We start from the raw sequence: 22,122 nt of genomic DNA, 5'->3' as shown, positions 1-22,122 counted from the left end.
GGTCGAGAGCTGTCGTTCCAACCACACAACTTTGCGATGCTGTTTGCGAATGTTTGTTGGAACTATGGTTTCAGGAAACACCGACTCGCTGAATTACGCTGAGAACGACAGAACAAGAGAGGTGCTGCAACAATGTCGAATATGTGAAAAATATTCAACCATGAAAACCTATTCTAGTAGAGCCCAAAAACAAAATCAAGGCTTTGTAAAGGGGCTTAATAGGTCCGCTTTAAGACTGTGGTCATAACACTGAACTTCCAGCTTATTTCAAGGGCTAACCTTTGGATTAGTTTCCACCTGACTGCTTCAGTTCTGAGGCTTGGGTTATACTTAGTATGTGTGAGACCTGCTGAGCTAGTGATGAGCTAATGACAGGTCTGGGCGCTCTCTCTGTCTCCTGCTAACCACACTCACACATTCTTGACGTCTGTCAGCAGAAAGCAGCGCTGTCTACACCAGACATGACCCAACACGAGGCCAAGGCTCAAAACGAATGCATAATTAGACCCTCGTATTTTTCTGGACTTTGCGTTTTGAAGACTTGAACGTTGTGAGGTGCATAACTGCATTTGCTGTGGCCTTTTCGCGGCCTCTGCTTTTCTCCTGCTCATGCGTCACAACATTCGCTCCCCCACGGCTGCAAGAAACTGCTTTGAAGTTCTGTAGGAACTAGATCATTTCAGCACGCTTCATGCTCTTTTTCTGTCTTTTCTGACGTCTGATTATCATATGCAGGCTAGAGATTGTCTCTATGTCTTTCACCTAGAAGAAAAGTTCCCTCATGTGGCTACGTCTGAGTCACACCAGCCTTCTCTCCGCCAACCTTTCCTGGGGATTTTTACATTTTAGAGCGCAGAGGACAATTTTAGTGACATTTTAATTCTGCTTAAGAAGTTGTTCCTTGCTTCTCCAGGCCTACAGGTTCTGTCATCACATTCAAATCAGGCTGCAAACTCACCAATCAGCTAAAACATGATTTATGCTGCTGTAATGCTGTGTCGCCAACTTTAGAAAGTTGCTCCGTCATGAAAATCATTTTCTTGAACCGGTGCTAAACAAATTCAACAAATTTATTTAGATAACTTCTTAGATTTTGTTTAGATTGTTATTTAGTTTTAATATTAATATATATATATATTTTTACACTTTTCAATTAAAAGTAATTTACGGTAAAACGGAAAGGAAAGTTCACACTACACTTTCCGTTCCATTGACTTCCATTCATAGACCTGAAACAATAAGCTCATGCGAAGAAGTTCCAAATTTCAAGTTTGGTGAACTTGTATTAAATGAAGTCATGTGACCATCATGGCATTGCTTCTTAGCTGAATTAAAAGAATACAAACTGATATTGTGCAGATCCCAATTTCTGATTAAAAGCTGGTTTTGGATTCCCAATGCTGATGCCTTCAGTAAATCTTGGATGCTTAGAGATGGAATGAGAGGGGGAAGGAGGGGTTGCAGTCGCAGAACAGTGTGGCCTTTCAGGCTCCTTGGAGGAAGGGATTGAAGTAAGGAGGGAGAGAAATAGAAATGGAACTCTGTGTCCTTGGCTTGTGGACTGGCCCGAACACATGACCTCCATCTGCCTGTGCAGCTTACAGTGACACACACTCAAACACACACACACACACACACACACGCATGCACTAATGTATGTTAGTGTGTCACGAAATTACTCACATGTTCATGTACAACCAAATATGACCGCTTAAGCCAGAAATATACTCTTCGCCAGTATGCAGACACGAATGCTTGGCCAGAGTATTGCAAGTGCGCGCACTTTGGCAGAAGCCAACCTCAATACTCGATAGAGTTACCTTGAAATATCTGCACTATTGAACTGGATGGGTTCTCTATTATTTTGTCGTGTTGCATCGTGCCGCTCACGACCGGTGTAGCAGCACAATGTATTATTTGTTTAGGTTGATTTAATTATGTTTTTGGGGTGTCACATCACATTATGGAAGGGCAGTTGTATCACAGTGAAATTTCTGTTTTCGTGTCAATCATAGAATAGGCGTGTATGAATTGCATTTTTGATGTATTTTTGAATAAATTAATAGATCAGGACAACAACAAAAAATCAGTCACATAAAATAAGACATTTTATACCCACTATAGTGCCCCTTGTGGTGACCCTGCACTGAAAAAAATGATTCGTTGAATTTAATAAAAAAAAATTATCTTAAGTGGTTGCACACAATTGATTTTAGCTACATTTAAACAATTGATTAAGTTCAACTTAATGCATTTGTTTAAATGTAGCTAAAATCAGTTGTGTGCAACCACTTACGATACATTTTTTTATTAAATTCAACAAATCATTTTTTTCAGTGTGAGAATGGTGTGCGTACTTGCATTGCGTTATAAATTATGAACACATTTCCAAATGTAATGACCTGAAGCATTTGAGTTCACGTACTTGGGTAGAGTATGCATATTTAAGAAACATCTCGGGTTATTTTCACCCTAATGTTTATGTATCACGTGTGGCATGCTAATCATTAGCATGCTACTCATGAGGTACTTAAAGCAGCATTATGCAGCTTTGCCGATTTCTTCGCTGTTTTCTCGCTTTTTGCTCGCGGGTTTCTCTTTAGAGCTCCCCCTACAGCTTCGGAATAAATATTTGACAACACTGTCGTCAAAACTCGTTGGCGACTCGCCCCCCTACCATCTTCTCCCCCTGGTCCTGTGCATTTGTTTTCAAAGAAGACGGGCGAACGCACAGAGCCATGTCCACTGAGGTATGTATGATACACAGACGGCCAGCATATAAATGTTTAGATAGTGTATGTGTGCAGTGCCGTAAAGCAATTCGTTACATCGCGAGACCCGCCGGCCCAAAGTTGCAAGTGTGGTTTTTCCGCTCACAGGCGCTCGGGGGTGCGAGAAGACCACCATTCAACCCGAAAACAGTCATATAACCATTCTTCAAATAACTGTTCTCTGTAAGATTTATACTTATCAGGTAGGGCTTGAATGGCTGTGATTTATAGAGACATTTTAAAGCATATGTCCAAGGTCTAGATGTCCATTATTTAAGGGGGCAATGGAGTGGGCAGTAGTTGAGCTCTTGGGTTTGTATCTGTGGTCTGTAGCGCTTTGTTTATTCTCTCGGGAGTGAGAATGACTGTGGCTGGAGCTGGTGCCAAACAGAAGTCTGCCAGAGGAGGAGTGCAGTAGACCAGGGCAGACCTCTCTCTCTCTCTCTCTCTCTCTCTCTCTCTCTCTCTCTCTCTCTCTCTCTCTCTCTCTCTCTCTCTCTCTCTGGCATTCCAGTCCGCTCTGCACACACTCACATGCTCAAATACACAACCACTGCTTCCTGAAAGACAGGAAGTGAGGCCGGCTTCCTGTGACAGTCCTCTTTCATGTGGTCACTTCCTGGTGTTTGGCTCTTGCTGTTGACTTTCTTCATTGTTCCTGCAGCAGGGGCTTCAAATTGTGTGTATGTGAAATGAGTACTTTGAATATGTAATAGCAGTACATGCAAGGGTGTGATGTTTGTCAGGGTTCCCACGGTGAAGGACACCCAGGAAATATCAAGGAGTTTGACATTTTCGTTTTTTTTAAGACTTTTGCAGGCATAATCTAATAATCTAACTAATAAAATAATCAAAAGTCAAGAGAAAGACATGGGAATTGTTATGCTTAGTTTTGCAAGAAATTGCTTATTATCAACACAACGTATACAATAATTTTGAAAAGTTCTAGAACCCTAGTTTGATCATTTATTCACTTCCAACACAATGCAACTGAGCATTTGTGAAATATTTTTGTAATAATTTTATACTTTTAAAAGGTTTTTCCCCAACCTAAAAAATGATTTAAAAAAATGTAATGCATAATTTTAACTGAATTTGACAGACAGTGATCATCCAGCATTTTTGTTGTATGAGAAATAAAAAAATAAAAAATTGGAAGCTGCATTGAAAATAATACATATAAATTCTGCTCAGAAAAAGGAATATGAAAATTAAACATTAAGATAAAATTAATAATTATTTTCTTCCGTTCATTGATGTGCTCCATGTAAATGAAAACCTGAATTTCAAATTAAATTTAGAAATGTACATTAGTTCGCCAGTTGAAGTCAAACTTCCAGATGCAATTGTATGACCTCAGGCAAACATGGCGGCATCAACGGAAATGTTCACAGATAAAATCAGTTCCTTTTAAAACATAATGTAGGCACTTTGAAACATAGATGCATTTTATATGATCATAAAACTTTTATGAAAAAGTTTAGCAAACATTTGCAGAGATCGATGTGTTAAACACAGTGAACGATCTTCTCTGTTGACAATCACACACCTGCAAAACAAATGCATTGCCATATTATTCTTTAAACGTCATAAATCAGCGATATAAAGTAAGAATATTACACTTTGAATGGAATACAGCATAACATTAAGCTACTACAAATTTATTATAGTATAACTGCAACAACTACCGTATTGTGGGCACCGTAAAATATTTTAAAAATATAATATATAAAACATATATATTATATTCATTTATTTATAATTAATGAATTTTTTGTGGCATTTTTGCCATTTTATTCAGATCATAGTACAGTTGGAAAGAGGATATGAAAAGTGGACGTTTTTTTTGCGCAGCACAGTATGATGACAATATAATATATACACACACTTCCACTGTAGGTCAACATAATGATATGATTCATTTGCATAGATGACACATTGTGTTCGAACTCGATCATAACATTCCAGAAATTGCTCCGTTTTATATAACGTCGTCTCATTGTGTGTAGTGTTGTGGTATCTGTGGAATGGCAGTATTGTTGTGAACCCAAGATTATAGGATCTTCACACAACAAGAGTGATGGTTGGGGTTTAGTATCCACAGACAGGAATGTGGATTGGGACACTGTAGTTCCAGAAGAGATAGGGTATTAGCGGGTTAGCTGTGATTATGTTTGAACTTTGAACACAGTGATTAGCTGGAATGTCGAAGTTCCTGTGTTCTGCCGCCATTAATACATCAACTATTGTCAAAACAGGCTAAAATTGTGTTGATCGGGAAGGAAGCCACAGACCTGCACACAGGATGAGCGCGCTTTGATATCGTTTGGGTTCTCTTTGTCGTTTTTTGGCCGTATGTTCTCGGTGTTTTGGTTTTAAAACGCTCCCCGTCCACACTAGCATTGTCAAGCATTTTCCAAAAGTTCCTCATACACGCTGAAACATTGGAAAATGTTGAAATCCTCTTACTGCGCATGTGTTAAATGTAATAAAAGCTCGCTGAGATAATACAGAGAGACCAGAAATAATAAAGTTCTCATGCTATTCTTCCGGCACGACCATTATCTCAGCACTTACAGGTGTGTCAAGGTCTCACTCAATCGCCATTCCATTTATGGTCTAAAACGCATCTGTGCAGAAGTGTAATATGAAGATTGTACAAAGTAACATTTATCTTCAGCAACACTGTGACACAGAGCAGGCACTTACCGCTTTGTTAGAGTATCTTCAGAAAGCTTGCAGGACAAAAATGGCGTCTCTGTGGACAGAAGGGTAGAAAAAAAAAGATGGATTTTCTCAAATGAGTATCTGGATTAATGTGGACTCAAAATGCCACATTCTGTCCTGATATTCCCCAGTTTCCCGGGGCTCCCATTCTTCCAAACCTCTCCATATATCCATCAGTGAACTGTCTTCTAATGTGGTTGTGGTTAAATTTGTCACGCTATACAAGCTTGCGGACTGGCCAAGAGTCATTTCACATGACATGCAAAGTTGTGTTTTAAAGCAGTGATGCTGTGTTTTCTGTTCTGCCATGTGTGGAAAGGATTTTAAAATTTAAGCCAGATGGACCATGTTGTGGTTAGTGGGTTCAGTTTGTACTCTTCTGCTGTGGATTCGTGTTGTGCGTAGCGTGTTGTTAATTTTCAGGTTTTGCTTCCCTCTGTTAATGCGGGCACATATAGTGTAAGTCTCCATAGGATATTATCTGTCCAGTTATTGTGATAATTCCCTGTTCATGAATGCATGTGATGCATGCAATGTGATGCAATGGGAAGAGCTGTTTCTGATTGGCAGGCTTCACACAAATTCCGGGAGTTCTTTGTCCGTGCATTTTTGCAAAACGTTTAGGCCTATACCAAAATTTTTCAAACTTATATGTCGAAATATGTGATTGTTTTAAAAAACTTGCTGACGCTGTCATGAGGGTGTACAGAATTCCTTTCTGTGATATCATTTCCTGTTTAATGTTTTTTTTTTGTCACATGACAACAGCAAAATGGCTTCCTTGCATGTTGGTTACACCGCATGTTGGTTAAGGCTGCATATCTCAGCTGCCACGTCACCAAGCTGCATCGAAGGCCATCTCAATTTGAAAGATTAATTTGGCTTATTTTGAAGGATGCATAAAGTGTGTCATCTGTGTCCTCCAATCACCCCCAATCCTTTGCACAAATTCCAAAAAAAAAAAAAAAGATTTGCCAGAAAATGAGTCGGCATTGAGCTTGTCCAATTTTATTATGAAATGCAAGACAAAAAAAAAAACAGAGATAAAGGCATTATGTAATATAATTATGTAAGGTAATATAAATAATTTTAATATAAAGTATTTTTCCAAATTAAGTTTCAATAGTATTTTCTGCCAATATATGTTTTATTGTGAGCAGCACCATATGTGAAACTGAACAGCCACTATAGGATTAATGGGTCAGATTTAAAAGAGAAAAAAAAAAAAAAAAATGTCTCTGCACGTGCTACATGAAGCCTTTTAGTTCACAAACAACAGCAAAGACCATCCTAAGCTGCCATCACATCCTGTAACTATCCATTAACAACTCTAAATTAGACATAGGAAGCATTAGGCCAGCATTTCAAAAATACCCCATTTTCCACCTCTCTAGGGAAAATGGTTCTAATGATTGAGATCACCATGACAACGTAGGTAATGTGTCTATGCCAGGCTGAATGTTTACCCATGTTTGCCTGACATTACGGTATGTGAACTTATCAGAATGATAGAAAAGTTCATAATTATACTAGACTGAATTCACCCCAGTGCCACAACTATTTTTTGGCAAGAGTAGAATAGAATAGCAGCTTTGGTAGAAATGGCTGGTCATTAAGATTTTTAAGTGATTTGTTGCTAATTAAGTCCATTTTTGCTCTCCTGTAAAGGAACAGGTAAAGAAACCGAAAATGTTCTTGGAACTTACATGCGAGTGACTGTTTCGAACTGGGTTTTTGAAACAATTCCTGTCTTCCATTGTTAAGTGAACAGGTAATTGTCAGGTCAAGAAACTCAAACAAACAAAGCAGTTTTTTGAAATGCCAGTGTTTGCAGTTGTGTTTCCATGTAAAACCTTGTCCATGATGACCATGTCACCTTTAATACTTTCAAATCAAAATCGTCACTTTTGGAGGAACAGATTCTTTCTCTTGTACACAAATTTTATAATGTCTACTAGATAAAGTGTAGCATTTTTAAGACAGATATATATCATTAATATTAGTCTTGGTGGTCTAAACCCAAGGATTATAAAATTCTCACTAAAAATAGAATGATGTTTTTATGATTCACAGCAAAACATTGAAGGGAATCTCTGTTCTATGTGATTGCACCACTGAGGGCAATTTGTAAATATTTGCAAGAATATGTTTAAAAGAATGGCCGATGTTCAAGGAAAACTGTCTCCTTTGAATGACAGAAAATGATACACATAGGTGAAGGAAAGGGTGAGTGGACGAAAGCGGAGGTGAAGAGAAAAGAGAGTTTAATAGAAAACAGATGCTGCGAGGATTTGCACTCTGCTGATTTACCGTCAGAGGGGAATTTGCGGGAACGAGGCAAACTGCGAACATAACACTCATGCTTTTTCTCCTTGCTCTGCTTCTCCTCCACAGAACTCAATCAGACACAACCTGTCCCTACATAGTAGGTTTATCCGTGTGCAGAATGAGGGGACAGGGAAGAGCTCTTGGTGGATGCTCAACCCTGAAGGCGGCAAAAGCGGCAAGTCGCCTCGACGCCGGGCCGCCTCCATGGACAACAACAGCAAGTTTGCCAAGAGCAGAGGACGAGCGGCAAAGAAAAAGGTAAAAGCCGCACACCAAACCTTGTTGTGATCTCTTTGATAAACAGTACACACTATCCATGAAAATATGTTATTTTTTCTCACGAGGGCTTCTGTTCCTCTCTATATTTATAGCTGGCTCTTCAAGGTGGGCCCGAGGGGGGTGCAGACAGCCCAGGCTCTCAGTACGGCAAGTGGCCCGGCAGTCCAAACTCCCACAGCAACGACGACTTTGATGCCTGGACGGCTTTCCGTCCCCGCACCAGCTCCAATGCCAGCACACTGAGCGGTCGTCTCTCGCCCTTTATTGACGACGAACTTGGCGACTCTGACGTCCACATGGTCTACCCAGGCCCTGGGTCAGGGGCCAAAATGACCTCCACCCTCCCCAGCTTGTCTGAAATGGCTGGTTCTCTGGGTCACAGTGGCCCTGAGAATGTGATGGAAAACCTTCTGGATAACCTCAACTTGCTCTCACCTAAGAACGCATCAGTGGGGCCCACAGGAGGCCCTGGGTCAGGATCCAACCAGTCCTCACCCTCTTCGCTCATGCAGGCCAGCCCTGGTTACTCCCCCTACAGTTCCCCAGGTCTGGCTGCAGTCAACCAGCAGACTCAACAAGACTATCGTAAGTGTCTCTACGGCCAGGCAGGAATGGGCAGCATGTCCCCCATGCCGATGCAGTCTCTGTCAGAAAGCAAGTCCAGTTTTGGTCCCGGTCCAGGAACTATGGGCCAGTTTAACTGCTCAGCAGGGCTGCTGAAGGAGCTTCTTACGTCTGATGGGGAGTCTGGAGAGCTCCTGCCCTCGGTGGATACCGTTGTCTCCCAGTCAGCTGGAAGTGGTGGATGTATGTTGCCCCCCTACAGCAGTAGGCGGAATGAACTTATGGGAGTTGGATCATCTCATAGCCATGCCCTCTCTCATCCGCACAATATGCACGGACAAGCCCCTCCCACACCTGTGGCACTGAATGGGCGATCGCTGCACCATATGGCCACGATTGGCGGTGCCAGTGGACGCCTGGGAAGCGTCAAGTCGGCATTGCATATGCAGTACGGAGGCTCCAGTCATCTCGGAGGTGGAATTCCTTACTGCAGCATCAACAGCAATGGATATGGCCGGAGCCCAGGGATGATGCCCCACCTGCAACAGCAACACCTGGAGAAGCTGCCCAGTGATCTGGACGGTATGCCTGTGGAGCATTTCGATTGTGACGTGGAGTCCATCTTGCATGATACACTCATGGATGGAGAATCGCTGGACTTCAACTTCGACCCCATGGCCACCCAACAGGGGTTCCCGCCTCACAGTGTAAAGACCACCACTCACAGCTGGGTGTCTGGGTAGGGCCCTACTTTTATTAAACTTAGGGGTCAATAAGATGTTTACAGGAATTTGGCCTCTTGGACAGTACAACATTTTTACGTATTTTTTGTTTCTTCACAGGTAAAAACTCTCAACTGGAGTACAGCAACACTGAGCTGCTGTCCACATGCATCCAAACCTCTCGTCAACCCCTCGTCAGGGAACGTAGCCCCTGTTATTCTTTCGCTTTCTTCAACAGAGGCATCTGAGATGAAACCTCACACTGCCAAGCACATTGGCTCAGTGCGGAGTTAAATTGCAAGGACGTTTTCCTCAGACATTGGGATTCAAACCAAGTGCCAAACCAGGTGCCTGTGCTCCATAGCCAAATTGACAAGCTTTATTGTACTGCCTTCTTCTTGCTGTAGAGAACCTGTGCTCAAATCAGGGCAATGAGAACCTAAGGCCCTTACATCTGCTGCAGCACACACTTACCAATGTCCACACCAATTTACAGGAATGGTTTTAAAGTCACATTTTCCATTAAGGGCAAACTGTGATAAGGTATAACACACAGCAGCACACCTCAAGTACATTTGATACACCTCAGAAAAGTGTCACCCAAGTTAATAGCTTTCTTTTATTCATTGTGTTGTCAGTTTAAAACCTTACCCTGCAGTTATTGCTGAAGGTAACACATGCATGCTGTGCTTCATAGAGACTCCATGATTGGCCTTATTGGGAAGAAGAACTGGAACAGTTGTAGGCAGAAATGACTGTAAATAGATTTATTTAGAAATGGTCCTGCAGAAACAAGACCTCGAAAGCGTTAGGGAAATTGTTGCAGACTAGTTGAACTACGTCGCATACAGCACATCATAACACTTTCATTTCTGTCTCGTCAGCATACTTGACGTAGAGCAGATGTACAGTACTACAGTTCTAAAGAGTATGTTACTATAAACTGGTGTACAGAGTTTTGTGTACAGAGTTTACACAATGATATCAACAATCAGGGCAACATATTTAATGTTGTTTTGTAAACCTGAGAGAAACTGGATTTGGTATTCTGCATTTTGGTGGGCTTACATGGAAGAATGTTTCTCATCTGAATTGTATACATCTTTCCACATTTCTTGTAAATACATGAAATATATATTTCAAAAACTTATAAAGTAGAAATATTTAGTTTTTTTTTTTCTTTTGTATTATCATAATTATTCGTATTGCTGTTTATTATTGGCTTCAGATTTATTATTTGGTTTCAGAATTTTGTTATTTAAAGGAATAGTTCGTCCAATGATGAAAAACCTATTTACTCGTGTCATTCCAAACCCATTTATTTATTCTGTGGAACACAAAAGGTAAAAAAAGGTCTATCAAATCGGGCATCATTATCATTCAATGGCAAACACCAGTGGTTCATTCAAATTCATCCTTTGTGTGTCATGGAAGAAAGAATGTCACACATGTTTGGAATGACAGGAGGGTGAGTAAATGATCCCAGAATTAAAATATTTGGATTAATTACTCCTCTAAGCTGTGTATAGTGTGTTTCTTCAGAGGTTTGTGGTCCTCAAAAGACAAATTTAGCATTTAAAAATTATAATAATAAAATCGTCTGTGCATTCCTGTATTAAAAAAAGATCAGGCCTGTCTTTGTTATGACCCATATAAGAGCTAAATCTAAAGATTCCCATGGTTAGAAGAATTTAGGGAAAAAAACTGTTGGATTTTCTCTTTCTCTGAATTTTTTAGTGGGCCCCGGACACCACCAAAGCCTTTTACAGTGGTTAAAGTAGTTTAGAGCTACAGCGCTAGCAGACTCCTATGCCTTTGCCACCATATTGAATCTGTTGCTGTAGTAATGCTGCAGTTTTCTGCCTTTAAGAAAGTGTAGAGAGTTTTTGAATTAACATTATTTATTTGGCTGAAGGAGAAGTGGTGTGATTGTATCATGTCATGGTGTATCATTTACACTTGTATTATATTTCTGTTTGGCTTTACATCTCTCTCAAATTGCAGGCACTGTGATGTATACGTTCTACAAGTTTGTGGTGATTTTCCAAGTCTGTGCTGCTTCAACCTTTGTTTATCATTTCCTTTTCATTTCTCGTTTCCTTTACCGAAAATTTCAACAGTTTTGCTGCCTTGCGTAGTGCAGGTAGACCTTCAAAATGTTCAAACTGGTAAAAATTGAAGCAGGCCGGGGGCCAATATCTCAGATAATTCATTAAAGACTTGAAAATATCGAAAATGACTTATTGAGTAGTCACAGACAGCAACATAGTGTTGGCCCAGATCTGGCCCACATCTGGTACATGTGGAATCCACACGTACCAGATGTGGGCCGGATCTGGACCGACACTATGTTACGCTGAAGACATTTTAATGCTTTGGAGAAGACTATGATATATCAGTGGCCAACCTTTAAATATGAAATGCTTAATGTTATTAGACGCTAACACTTTTCTAACCAGCAACAATCTGCAAGTTTTTGTTTCTGGTTTCTATTCCTATGGCTTTGTAACTGTGAAGCCCTAGTCATTGTGAAATCTAATTGGTCCAAAATTCCACTTTACATAACTCTATATGTAACAAAATATGATTGGCTGTGCCATCATTTTCACTTTCAGTATGAACAGACAAATTTCTTGTCCTGGTTGGGATACCATGAGGTTCAGTCATTGGACGAAAGTCAGACATCTGTTTACTTCACACCATAAAAATATTATTATTATCAACCTCTGACCCACACTGCCTCACTCAGCACAGGGAAAATATTGGATGCTTTTTTTACTAATATCACTGTGCTCAGCATCATCATGAACATGCATTTGCTTTGTGAATTTAGCTGGTGATCCCACCTATGCACATCCATGTACTTTAATGATTATTATGATTATTGTCATCTCCAGTATGTTTTTATCGATGACGAGATATTTGATATTTCATGTTTGATAGAGCTGTGGAGTCATGTTAATGTCACAGATGTTAGTTCATAGTTCTGAAGAATATGAAGTGTATTTAGAGAGTAGAAGATAATTTACATGCAAAGCTTTTTGTACACTGACACTGTTATTCTTGTATTTAGAAGCAGTTTGTAGAAAACATGGACTAATGAAAAGGCAAAAAAAAAAAAAAAAAAACTAATAATAATAATAATTGAAGAAATTTGGAAGAAAATTTAGCTGTTTTTCTTCAGATTGTGGAGTTTGGACCAATTTTTAATGAAAAAAAAAACCTTTAAATTAAAATACTGCACTTTGTCTATAGATGTAATGAGTTCTCTTAGAGATATGAAAAAAAGTGAAGATTATCTATTTTGAAACAAACTGTTACATTTCTTAACTTATGTACAGAAATGATTTGATTCACAATCAACAGATTATATAACTAAAGGTGCAATTTGTTTATGTAGTTGAGAAAGTAATAATCTATAAGAGAGAAATGATATTGTTAAGCTGACATGCCAATACTGACATATGTAAATTATATCTTCATTCTTTAAGTTCATCAGCAGAGAGCAAACAGTTTGTGAAATGTGAGGCTACAGAGCTCTGGTTTTTTGCTCTTGATGCCGATGTTGTGCTTGTATTTCTGTACAAGAAACATGCTGCCGCTGTAAAAAGCCATGTGTATATAAATTATGTTATATAAAGAAGAATCCAATGTGACTGTCTCTCTTTATTCATTCACAAGGGTACTTTGGAAACTTTGAGGGCTTATGGGAAATCTTAAAATCATTGTCCAAAAAGTACAGTACAGGTATGTGACCACTTTGAAGAACCTGGAAAGAAACAAATTATTACGATTATGAAAAATTATGTAAATGTTATATTCTCAGGGATATCAACACATCTTTAACAGTTTTGACAGACTTACACACATGCTTAAAGACGTTCCTCTAAATCAGTAGCCAGACTCTCATCTGTCAGACAAGGTCAGTTGAACCTTCAAATAATCATTTGAGTCTCGTTTTGTTTTGTCGAGTACTTTAACATTGAATCAAACGGCATTATAAGCTTGGTCTTTAATAACATGAGTATAGAACTATAGTCATGTGTTTAAATTCCCTATAATGTTTAGGAAAGTCCTGAAAATGATCATTGTTAATGTGCAAAGTCATACACAACTTACAAACACAAAACTTTCTAAGTTTAAAAAAAAAAAAAAAAAATCTTTTTAAAGAGGGATAATCACATTTAAATGAACTTTAGCTCCGGTTGAAGGGGACTTTATTTGTATAACTTTTTATACATCTTTTCATTTTTATATACTGTAAACATTAGTGTTCAATGATAGATACCTATCATTGTCTTTCAGGGCCATTCAAAAAATACAGTTTGACTTGGATTACATATAGTTTCTAAAGAGGTGTTCTCCAATTTTGATCAGAGTACTTTTTCAAATGTCTCATTTAATTTTTTTATACTGTGTTTTAGAATATATTTAACTTATGAAATATGCTTAAATGGCAGCCCGTCTACTCATTTTATCTTCAAATAGGACAAAGAAGTGGCTTTGAAATTAAGGAAATTGTAGCTTGTTCTCTAATTTCAGGCTACATTAATCGGATAGATTTGAAAATGGAGTTTTCATTTCAAAGCGCTCTCCGTCCTCACTAGCGTTTTCAAGCGTTTTCCAAAAGTTTCTCATCCACACTGAAATGTCGAAAAACGCTAAATTCAGCACATGCGTAAACCCTCATAAAAGCTCACTGAGATGAGACAGACAACAAGACATTATCACGCAATTCTTCTGGCAGGATCATTTTATTTTGCTAAATATCTCACCATTCACTGATGCGTCCACGTCGCTCTCAGTCACCATTATGTTTGGTCTAAAACGCAACTGCTCTCATATTTTGCTGCAGGACAGCAAATACGAATAAATTTTCTGTCATCTTTGCAGGACTGTGATATGAAGAGTGTACAAAATAACATATTTTAGCAACTGTGTGAAAGCACATAACAGGCACAATACCAGTATAAACATGAATATCTATGGGTTCACGACTAAACTTATGTCATCTTTTTTAAATACATCCATTTTCACAGTCCACGTTACAACGCAAAAACGGCGTAAATTTTTTCAAATGTATCCACTTTGGAGAGTGTTTTCAAAATGCTTTGTTTTCGTTGCTAAAACTGCGTCTCAGTGTGTGTGGAAGTTAGGCTAAAACAGAGAAAAAAAGATGCGTTTTCAATCGAAAACGTATTAGTGTGGACAAGGCCTCAGATACCTCCCTGTTATTGGTGTTAATCTTGTACCTGGTGCTAATTTCCTTAATTATCTGACTAACCCTGTTTAACTGGCACTTTCCAATGTTCGCTAACATTGCAAGATGGCGAGTCGCTCGAAGGTTACTGACAGCAGGTTGTCCAGATAAAGGCCAAAGGGATGACCTTTTCAGCCATCGCAAGAGAAGTTGGTTGTTCCAAATCTGTGATTTCTAGAATACTGCAGCTTCAATAACACTAATTCATTCAAGTTCCCCCAAATGGGTGGTCATCCATGTAAGACAAATGCATGAGAGGACAGGATAATATGGAGACTCAACACTGAAATCGGTTTAACACTGCTCCTGGAATTGCTCGCCAGTTCAGCGTTGAACAGGGTAAGGATCTGTCTTGGCATCAGTGTCTCGCCATTTAAGAGAATCCACTCTGCAGTGACCAAGCCATGAATCAAAAGGCTAAGCTAACCTATGCTGAGGAGCATATGTTGTGTGGACAGAGGACAACTGGCCCAAAGTTCACTTTAGTAATGAGAGCAAGTTTAATCTATTTGGGTCCGATGGGGAACATTATAAACTGGGGAAAGACTGAACCCAAATTGCATAAATAAGTCAGTGAAAGATGGAGGAGGAAGTGTCATGGTTATGTACAGTTATGGATATATATAACACACACACATATATATATATTTATACATATACATATAACCAATGACGGAAATCAGAGTACAGGGAATATAACGTGGGTCAGGATCTGATGAAATTACTATAAAAACAAACCATCTTGCTTGCTCCTACGCTCTGAAACTAACAAAAGGTCATTAACTTCATCCAGACTCTCCATGAACGGACTCATCTGGAGCCGTAATTGGTGTTATCTTTTCCATCACATAGTTGTTCTCCCTCACAGTCCACACATACTCCTCAAATGTTGGTGGGGCTTTCTTGAGCCATTTAAATGCAATGCTTTTTTGGCAGCTGCCATAAATATTTGTAAAATGCTTTCCCCCTAAACTCTACCAATCAGGAAAATGTTTTCGGTTACCAATACTATATTCGCAGGCGTATTTGTCACCCATTGTACATTTATTCCACAATCAAACATATACAATAATGGGGGCCTGCCAAGACAAAGTGAGTGGTATTCATCTGGTCATGTGATCTGAAAGATAGGACCAGCTTTATGTAGACAGTAGGCCACTACTATTACTGGTGACTTATGTGAGAATGCATTGCTTTCAACACTACTGGTTAAGAGTTATTTTTGAAAGAAGTCTCTTACGCTTGCCATTTCATCATTTAAAAAAAAACTTTTTTCTATTTCAACATATTTTAAAATGTAATGTATTCCTGTGATGTCAAAGCTGCATTTTCAGCATCATTACTCCAGTCTTCAGTGTCATAAAAATCATTCTAATATAATGATTTGATGCTCAAGAAACATTTCTGATTACTATCAATGTCAAAAACTGTTTTTGCTGCTTAATATTTATGTGGAAACTGTGATTTAAAAAAAAAGATTCTTTGGTGAATAGAAGGTTCAAAAGAACTGCATTTATTTGAAATACAAAAACTTTTGACTAGCAGTGTAATCTAAAGTATTAGTCATTTCTTAAGGTGTGAAATGATCGTCATCTAAAACTGACTTGGTGAAACTTTAAAGGAGCTCCAGGATATATTTCACTAATAAATCCTAATTAAAGTTTGTAAAAAGTTCTCCCTGAAATAGCACATACGTTTAGTCAGAATGAACTCAGTCACCCCAGTTCAGGCTTTGGGTTCTTTCTGGCTCCTCCTCAGCACTGAGATGTGATCGGCTTGGGGGTTTCTGGAGCCAGATGGTCCTGTGGAAAGCAATCGTGTGAAAAGCAGTGGGGATCTTTATCCTGGCTTTGATAGTAAAGAACGCCAGGAAAAAAAGTGCTTAACTGGCACTTTTTTCCTCCTTGCACTTCTCTCCAGGTCTGGGTGTTGGATTTCTATTATGGTTCAGGCTTCCAGCTGGTCCTCGTCATTAGAATGATCTTGACATCATGCCCTGATCTCTCCGCCTTTGGACAACACCCAGCCCAGAGTGTTATCTGGATCCAATACGGTTTATCCAATATACATTTCTTAAGATCCAGACAAATGAGGGTTGAAAGTGTCTCTGAGTGGGTCAACTAAGGACTTACGCTGGGTTCTGAGAGATGAACAGGTGGTAAAGCTCAGTGCAAAATGAGAACTGGCATTTGCTACTTTTTCTCACAACTCTCCTGAGTTTTGCCTTGCTTTCCATTCTCCTTTCCTTAGCAGTGTGGTCCAGCATTAGCTTTGAGCGGCATGTGCTGACAGAGAGCAGTACGGGGAGGAGGGATCTCCACCCCGCTGAAGGCCCCTCATGAGCAGGCTCCTGTGGAATGCACTGCGTGTGAGTTTTCCGCATGCGTGTGTGCGTAAGATTGGTGTGGACGGCAGCCAACTGTATATATGGCCCTTACATTACAGAGGGCACAAGGCAAGACAGGTTATGTGAGGACACACAGATGTGACACTGGTACAGTCTGGAGTCTTTAAAGGTGGTTTTTCAGGTTCTTTTCAACAACCTACTGTATTATTTGAGTGAACAAAAAGAGTTCCTTCTTTGATTTCAAAATATTTTTTCTCTCCTTGGAATGTCCCACTTACTTCAACATTAAAATTTAAGGTAGCAACTCAACTTAAATTTGTAAGTATAAGCAAATTGACTGTGCAAGTCATTTCATCTAACTTTGTTTTTTTTTAAGTGTCTATACACTGTAAAAAAAATTATTGTTGGTTTAACTTAAAAAAAGTAAGTTGCCTTAATTTTGAGTTCACTGAAATTGAAAATTTGAGTTAATACAATGAAGGAGATTGGTTTAATCAACAGAAACTCAAAATATTATGTTATCTGAACCACATTAATGATCTAAGTTGATTTGAAAAGAAAAAAGTTGTGATAACAAATCATGAAAATATTTTTTTAGTGTAGTTGAAACACGTATAACTTGAAGTCCCCCTCTAGTCAAAAAAATTATCCCTTTGATCACCAAAATTCATATTTAAATGTTTTTTCCTTATACGTGGTTCTATGAATATGCAAATTAGCCCCGCCTCCACTCACTCACACCAGCTCAGAGATCCACTCATTGATGATCACATGTTGATCTGATCGGTTACAAGGTAGTTTGTGGCGTCAGAAACACCAGCGATTTCAAACTGTTTTTGAGACTGCAGTTTTAAGAATTAGCAATGGTGTTGACTTATGAATTTTCACATGGTTTGTCTTAAAGCTTATTAAAAACACCACATAGACATATATGTGGAAACTTTTTCAAAAATAACACAAAGAATGGCCTTCTCAGCTGCCATAGTTGCAACTCTTGCGTCATCAGAAAAGGGTGTTCAAGGCACCACCGTTTCCGTTTAAAACACGCTTTGCAACTTCTTGTCGGGGCTGAACGCTGCCCTGTTTCCAGTGTAGTGGTGCAGACATTCTGTCATATTTAATTGTTTAATCCTGCACTTAAGAGTGGCTCTAGTCTGTACAAATGTCACCGCTACAATGGCCGCCGTATAGGACATTGCTAGATGTTGCTTAAAAAAAGCCCACCCTCAAGTCATTATTTATGACAAGGTCCAAAATACCCATCCAATGGACAGAATGCCTCTAAAGCCAAGCTAGTCCAAAAGAGGGGTTTGGTAGTCACCAGTGGTTAAATTGGGCCGGGTATGAAATCTGTATGAAATGTGCATTTCTCTCTGGCGCGTTCACTACTGCGAAGATCGCGAGTCGTCAACTTCATCTATGCAGGGCACTGACACAGAAAACACTTGTTTATTAATAAACAATTGTCTCCTTGCTATATTTTACATATTCATAATCATTACTTTTGCCGGTTCTTTGTGACAGCTTTTAGGTGCTTTATTGGCAGCGACACCCTTACATGTTACATTAACGCGTCATCACTGCATCAGCACCGAAAACAGGAGATTTTTTTCAATCCCTGTTTTGGCAGGGGGAAAAACTGATCAGAAAATGTAACGAAAATGTAACAAAACGTTGTAGAAATATAGTGGAGTAAAGTATAATAATAATTGCTGAAAAATGTAACGAAGTAAAAGTCAAAAGTAGCCTAGGCACTACTGATTCTACTTAAGTAAAGTACAGATACGTGAAAAATGTACTTAAGTAAAGTAACGAAGTATTTGTACTTCGTTACATTCCACCACTGCTGATTAACAGTAATGTAAATACTAAATGTCATAATACCTGTTGATACTACAACAATGCAAAGTATGCTCTTAACCTTGCAGTTTTTCACATATCATGTAAGACTCAATTTCTCCATTTCTTTGCACAAAACTCTCCAGAAAATGCCATTTAATGGTTTATTTTTCAAAAAAAAATCCCAGGGGGGCATCCCCCCCCTCCCCACCCCCCCACACACACATAATAAATCCCAATTTAACCCCTGGTAGTCACCATACGATTTGCATACCGTCTAAGCATGCAGCAGCCTGGTCCAGTGTGGTATAAATGATGGCAGTCTTTGTGTGGAAGTCAGTCTGGTGGCTGGAGACGAAACGCTGAAGTGTCTCACCCTGCTTCTCCATATGGAGCCAGTTAGAGACTCTGAAAAAGCATTCAGCCCCTAAATTACACACGCTCTGCCAAGAGCAAACGTAACTAGTGCATTCATCAACCCACTTGGAGAGAGAAAAGGATGAGGAAAAAAAGAGAAGCAGATGTAGTGGATGGTTGTGTGAAGAGAGATGAGGCGTTTCAGACTGCTGTCCTCAAATGACTCCCCACTGGAGTGACGATCACCCGACTGGGTGTGAAAGAACTCTTGGAGTCTTGGATATATTTACATGTTTCCAATTATTCCAAAGGAATAGTTTACCCAAAAATAAAAAATAATCTGTCATCATTCTCTGTCTTGAAGTTATTCCAAACGTGTATGGTTTCTTTTCTTCCATGAAACGAAAATTAGTTATTTTGCAGAATGTCTAAGCTGCTCTACATCCAATTTAAGTGAATGGTCAGGTCACAAAAAAGACAATAAAAGTACCATAAAAATAGCCCATTATTATACAAATGTACACAAGTTATTTGTTGAAAATACTCAAAAGCAGGATCACTTACGTAAAATGACAGTAATGAGGTGCACCATGTCTGAATGTGACCAAGTACAAATGAGATTTGAACGCTAAAGTGGTGAATAGATACTTTAATTTCAACCTGTTCCTCCCACAAACCTATCATATGGCTTTAGAAGACATGTAGCTTTATAGGAGTGCTTATAAGCGCTACTTTTTTTATGCTTTAAAGTTGTGGTTCTCAACTGTTTTTTGTCATGGGACTCACATTTTCTTATAGTCATAAGCCTCGACCCCACATTTTTAAGAATTTGAATCAAGTAGCCTATTATTTCTCAAAAATGGTTGACACACACAATAAGTACCATCCCACTTTACTTAACATAGGCTACACCTAAATTGTGAGAATATCACTAACACTATGACTAAACAGTATGGTAAAGCTATTAAATAACAGTCCCAAAATAGTTTTGTTAATACAATAAATTTTGTATGTTGGTGTTGGTATGAGCCACCACAGTCATCAAAAATATAAAAAAGAACACAAAGTGAAAATAACTGATAGTTTTGGGTTAAGGTTATGGGAGTCATCATGCTAAATGCACAAAAACATGTACTGATCCTGATTAACATATGTAGAATACCTGCATGCAAATTCTTCCCAGACAACAGATGATGTACTACCAGTTATGCAATTTATTGGTACTTTTTGCTAATGACTTACTAATTGACAACGTAACTACGACGTTGCATGTGATACACAGTTCGGCTGGCATGAGGAAAGTTTGTTTTTCTGAGGTGAGACTTTTTATTTAAGTAACATTTTACAAATAGGCCTATAACGTTAGAATAATGACACTGACATACAGTAGAGCTTGACAACATTTCATCTGGCAGCGTATAGCCTACTGAATCAAGACAACGCATTTTTGTCTCAGACAATCTTTTCCTAAACTGTCTGACAGAAAATTCAGCAGCTTTCGCGCACGTCTTTCAAAATAAAAGTATCTCACCAGTAAATCAGAATTACGTCGTCGTCGTCGTTGTTTATTTGACTACTCTGCGACCCACCAGTTGAGAAGTTTTATTTTTTGGGAACTTGACAACCCATTTCCCCATTCACTTAGCTGCAGGGAAAAGTGCAGCTTGGACATTCTGCAAAACATGATTTATGGAAGAAAGAAAGTCAAACACAAGAATGAGTAAATTATGACAGTATTAACATTTTTAGGTGATCTTTCCCTTGCTGGTGAGAAAGTTTGCAGTAACCGATTCCAAATCACCTCCCACTGTTTCAGCTCCTTAGGGAGAATATTTGGCTGTTAGCAACTTGTCAAAGTGAGAGCTAAACAGAATAAGATATCTAAATATCACACATCACACAGCTAACAGTTACCCATCAGCACTGTTTGAGCTTATATGGTGAGGTCGAAATGGTCCGTCATAGTGTGCTGTGGGAATAATGTATTTTTGTAGGCCAAAATCCAGTTCCATCGTCCTTAAGTCAACAGTTTTTTTGGTTTTGGTTTTTGGTTAAATGGCTGAAATAAGGTCTCTGGTGAACACAAGCTCAATATATTTTCATGTTTTATTCAATGACATAAAATAGGGCTGCATCTGAAATCACTTCCCTAAGGTGAGAACAGCATTATGTCCTAATTCACAGTAGATAAAAAGTAGCCTACACGGATGACTTACTACTTCTGGTGAGATCCTGAGGAGTGCATACGATGGACACTTTACTATCCCATGAGGCCACGGGACAGGATTTGTGAAGCTGGGACACAACTAAAGCTGGTAGGTCACATGATAATGACAACAGTGTAGTATATGGATTCATACTTTATAAAACATACTTTTTAATGGCCGTGAAGTGAGTACAAAAGAAGTACCTAGTAGGCTATGTGATTTCAGATGCAGCCTAGTATCATGGTTTGCATGAGGGAGTTTATATTTTCTTCAAAAAAAGATTTTTGTTTGTGTATATACAGTAGTCAACATTTGAAGTGGATCAAAACCTTACATCAAAGTTACACATGAATTTTGAACACTACCTGTATAATATGTATATATATGTAGCCTACTGTTTAAAATATTAACAATCAATTGGCCATATTTTATATCGTAAAATATTGCCGTCACATTAAAACTTTGCCCCTTCTTGGGTAATCTTTTAATATGCATTAAAAGGTTTATATGTATCAATTCAGATGAGCATTAAAGGGGTCGTCGCCGTCGGATGCAAATTCACTATGCTGTTTGCATATAAATGTGTCTTTGCAGTGTGTGGACACAACCACCATACAATGGAAAAAAATCCATTCACTCCTTTTTTTTAATGCTCAAAAAGTCTAAACACTCTCAATAATCAAGCCGTTTGGATTTTCTGAGCAATATGATGCCATATTGC

General features: G+C 38.8%; 1 protein-coding gene across 1 annotated transcript in view; it reads left to right on the top strand.

Annotated features, from left to right (window-relative positions):
* Positions 1-13,047, top strand: part of foxo1a (forkhead box O1 a) — a 50,543-nt gene extending 37,496 nt beyond the window's left edge. The window contains exons 2-4 of the mRNA XM_084125876.1: positions 7,893-8,084; positions 8,198-9,408; positions 9,512-13,047. Of these exons, the coding sequence (XP_083982002.1) occupies positions 7,893-8,084; positions 8,198-9,408; positions 9,512-9,515 (1,407 nt within the window). The 3' untranslated portion in view covers positions 9,516-13,047. The remainder of the gene's footprint in view (positions 1-7,892; positions 8,085-8,197; positions 9,409-9,511) is intronic.
* Positions 13,048-22,122: the final 9,075 nt, after the last annotated feature.

Source organism: Abramis brama, assembly GCF_963993115.1.
Source record: "Abramis brama genome assembly, chromosome: 10".
NCBI lineage: Eukaryota > Metazoa > Chordata > Actinopteri > Cypriniformes > Leuciscidae > Abramis > Abramis brama.
This window is presented reverse-complemented; position numbering and strand designations above follow the sequence as displayed.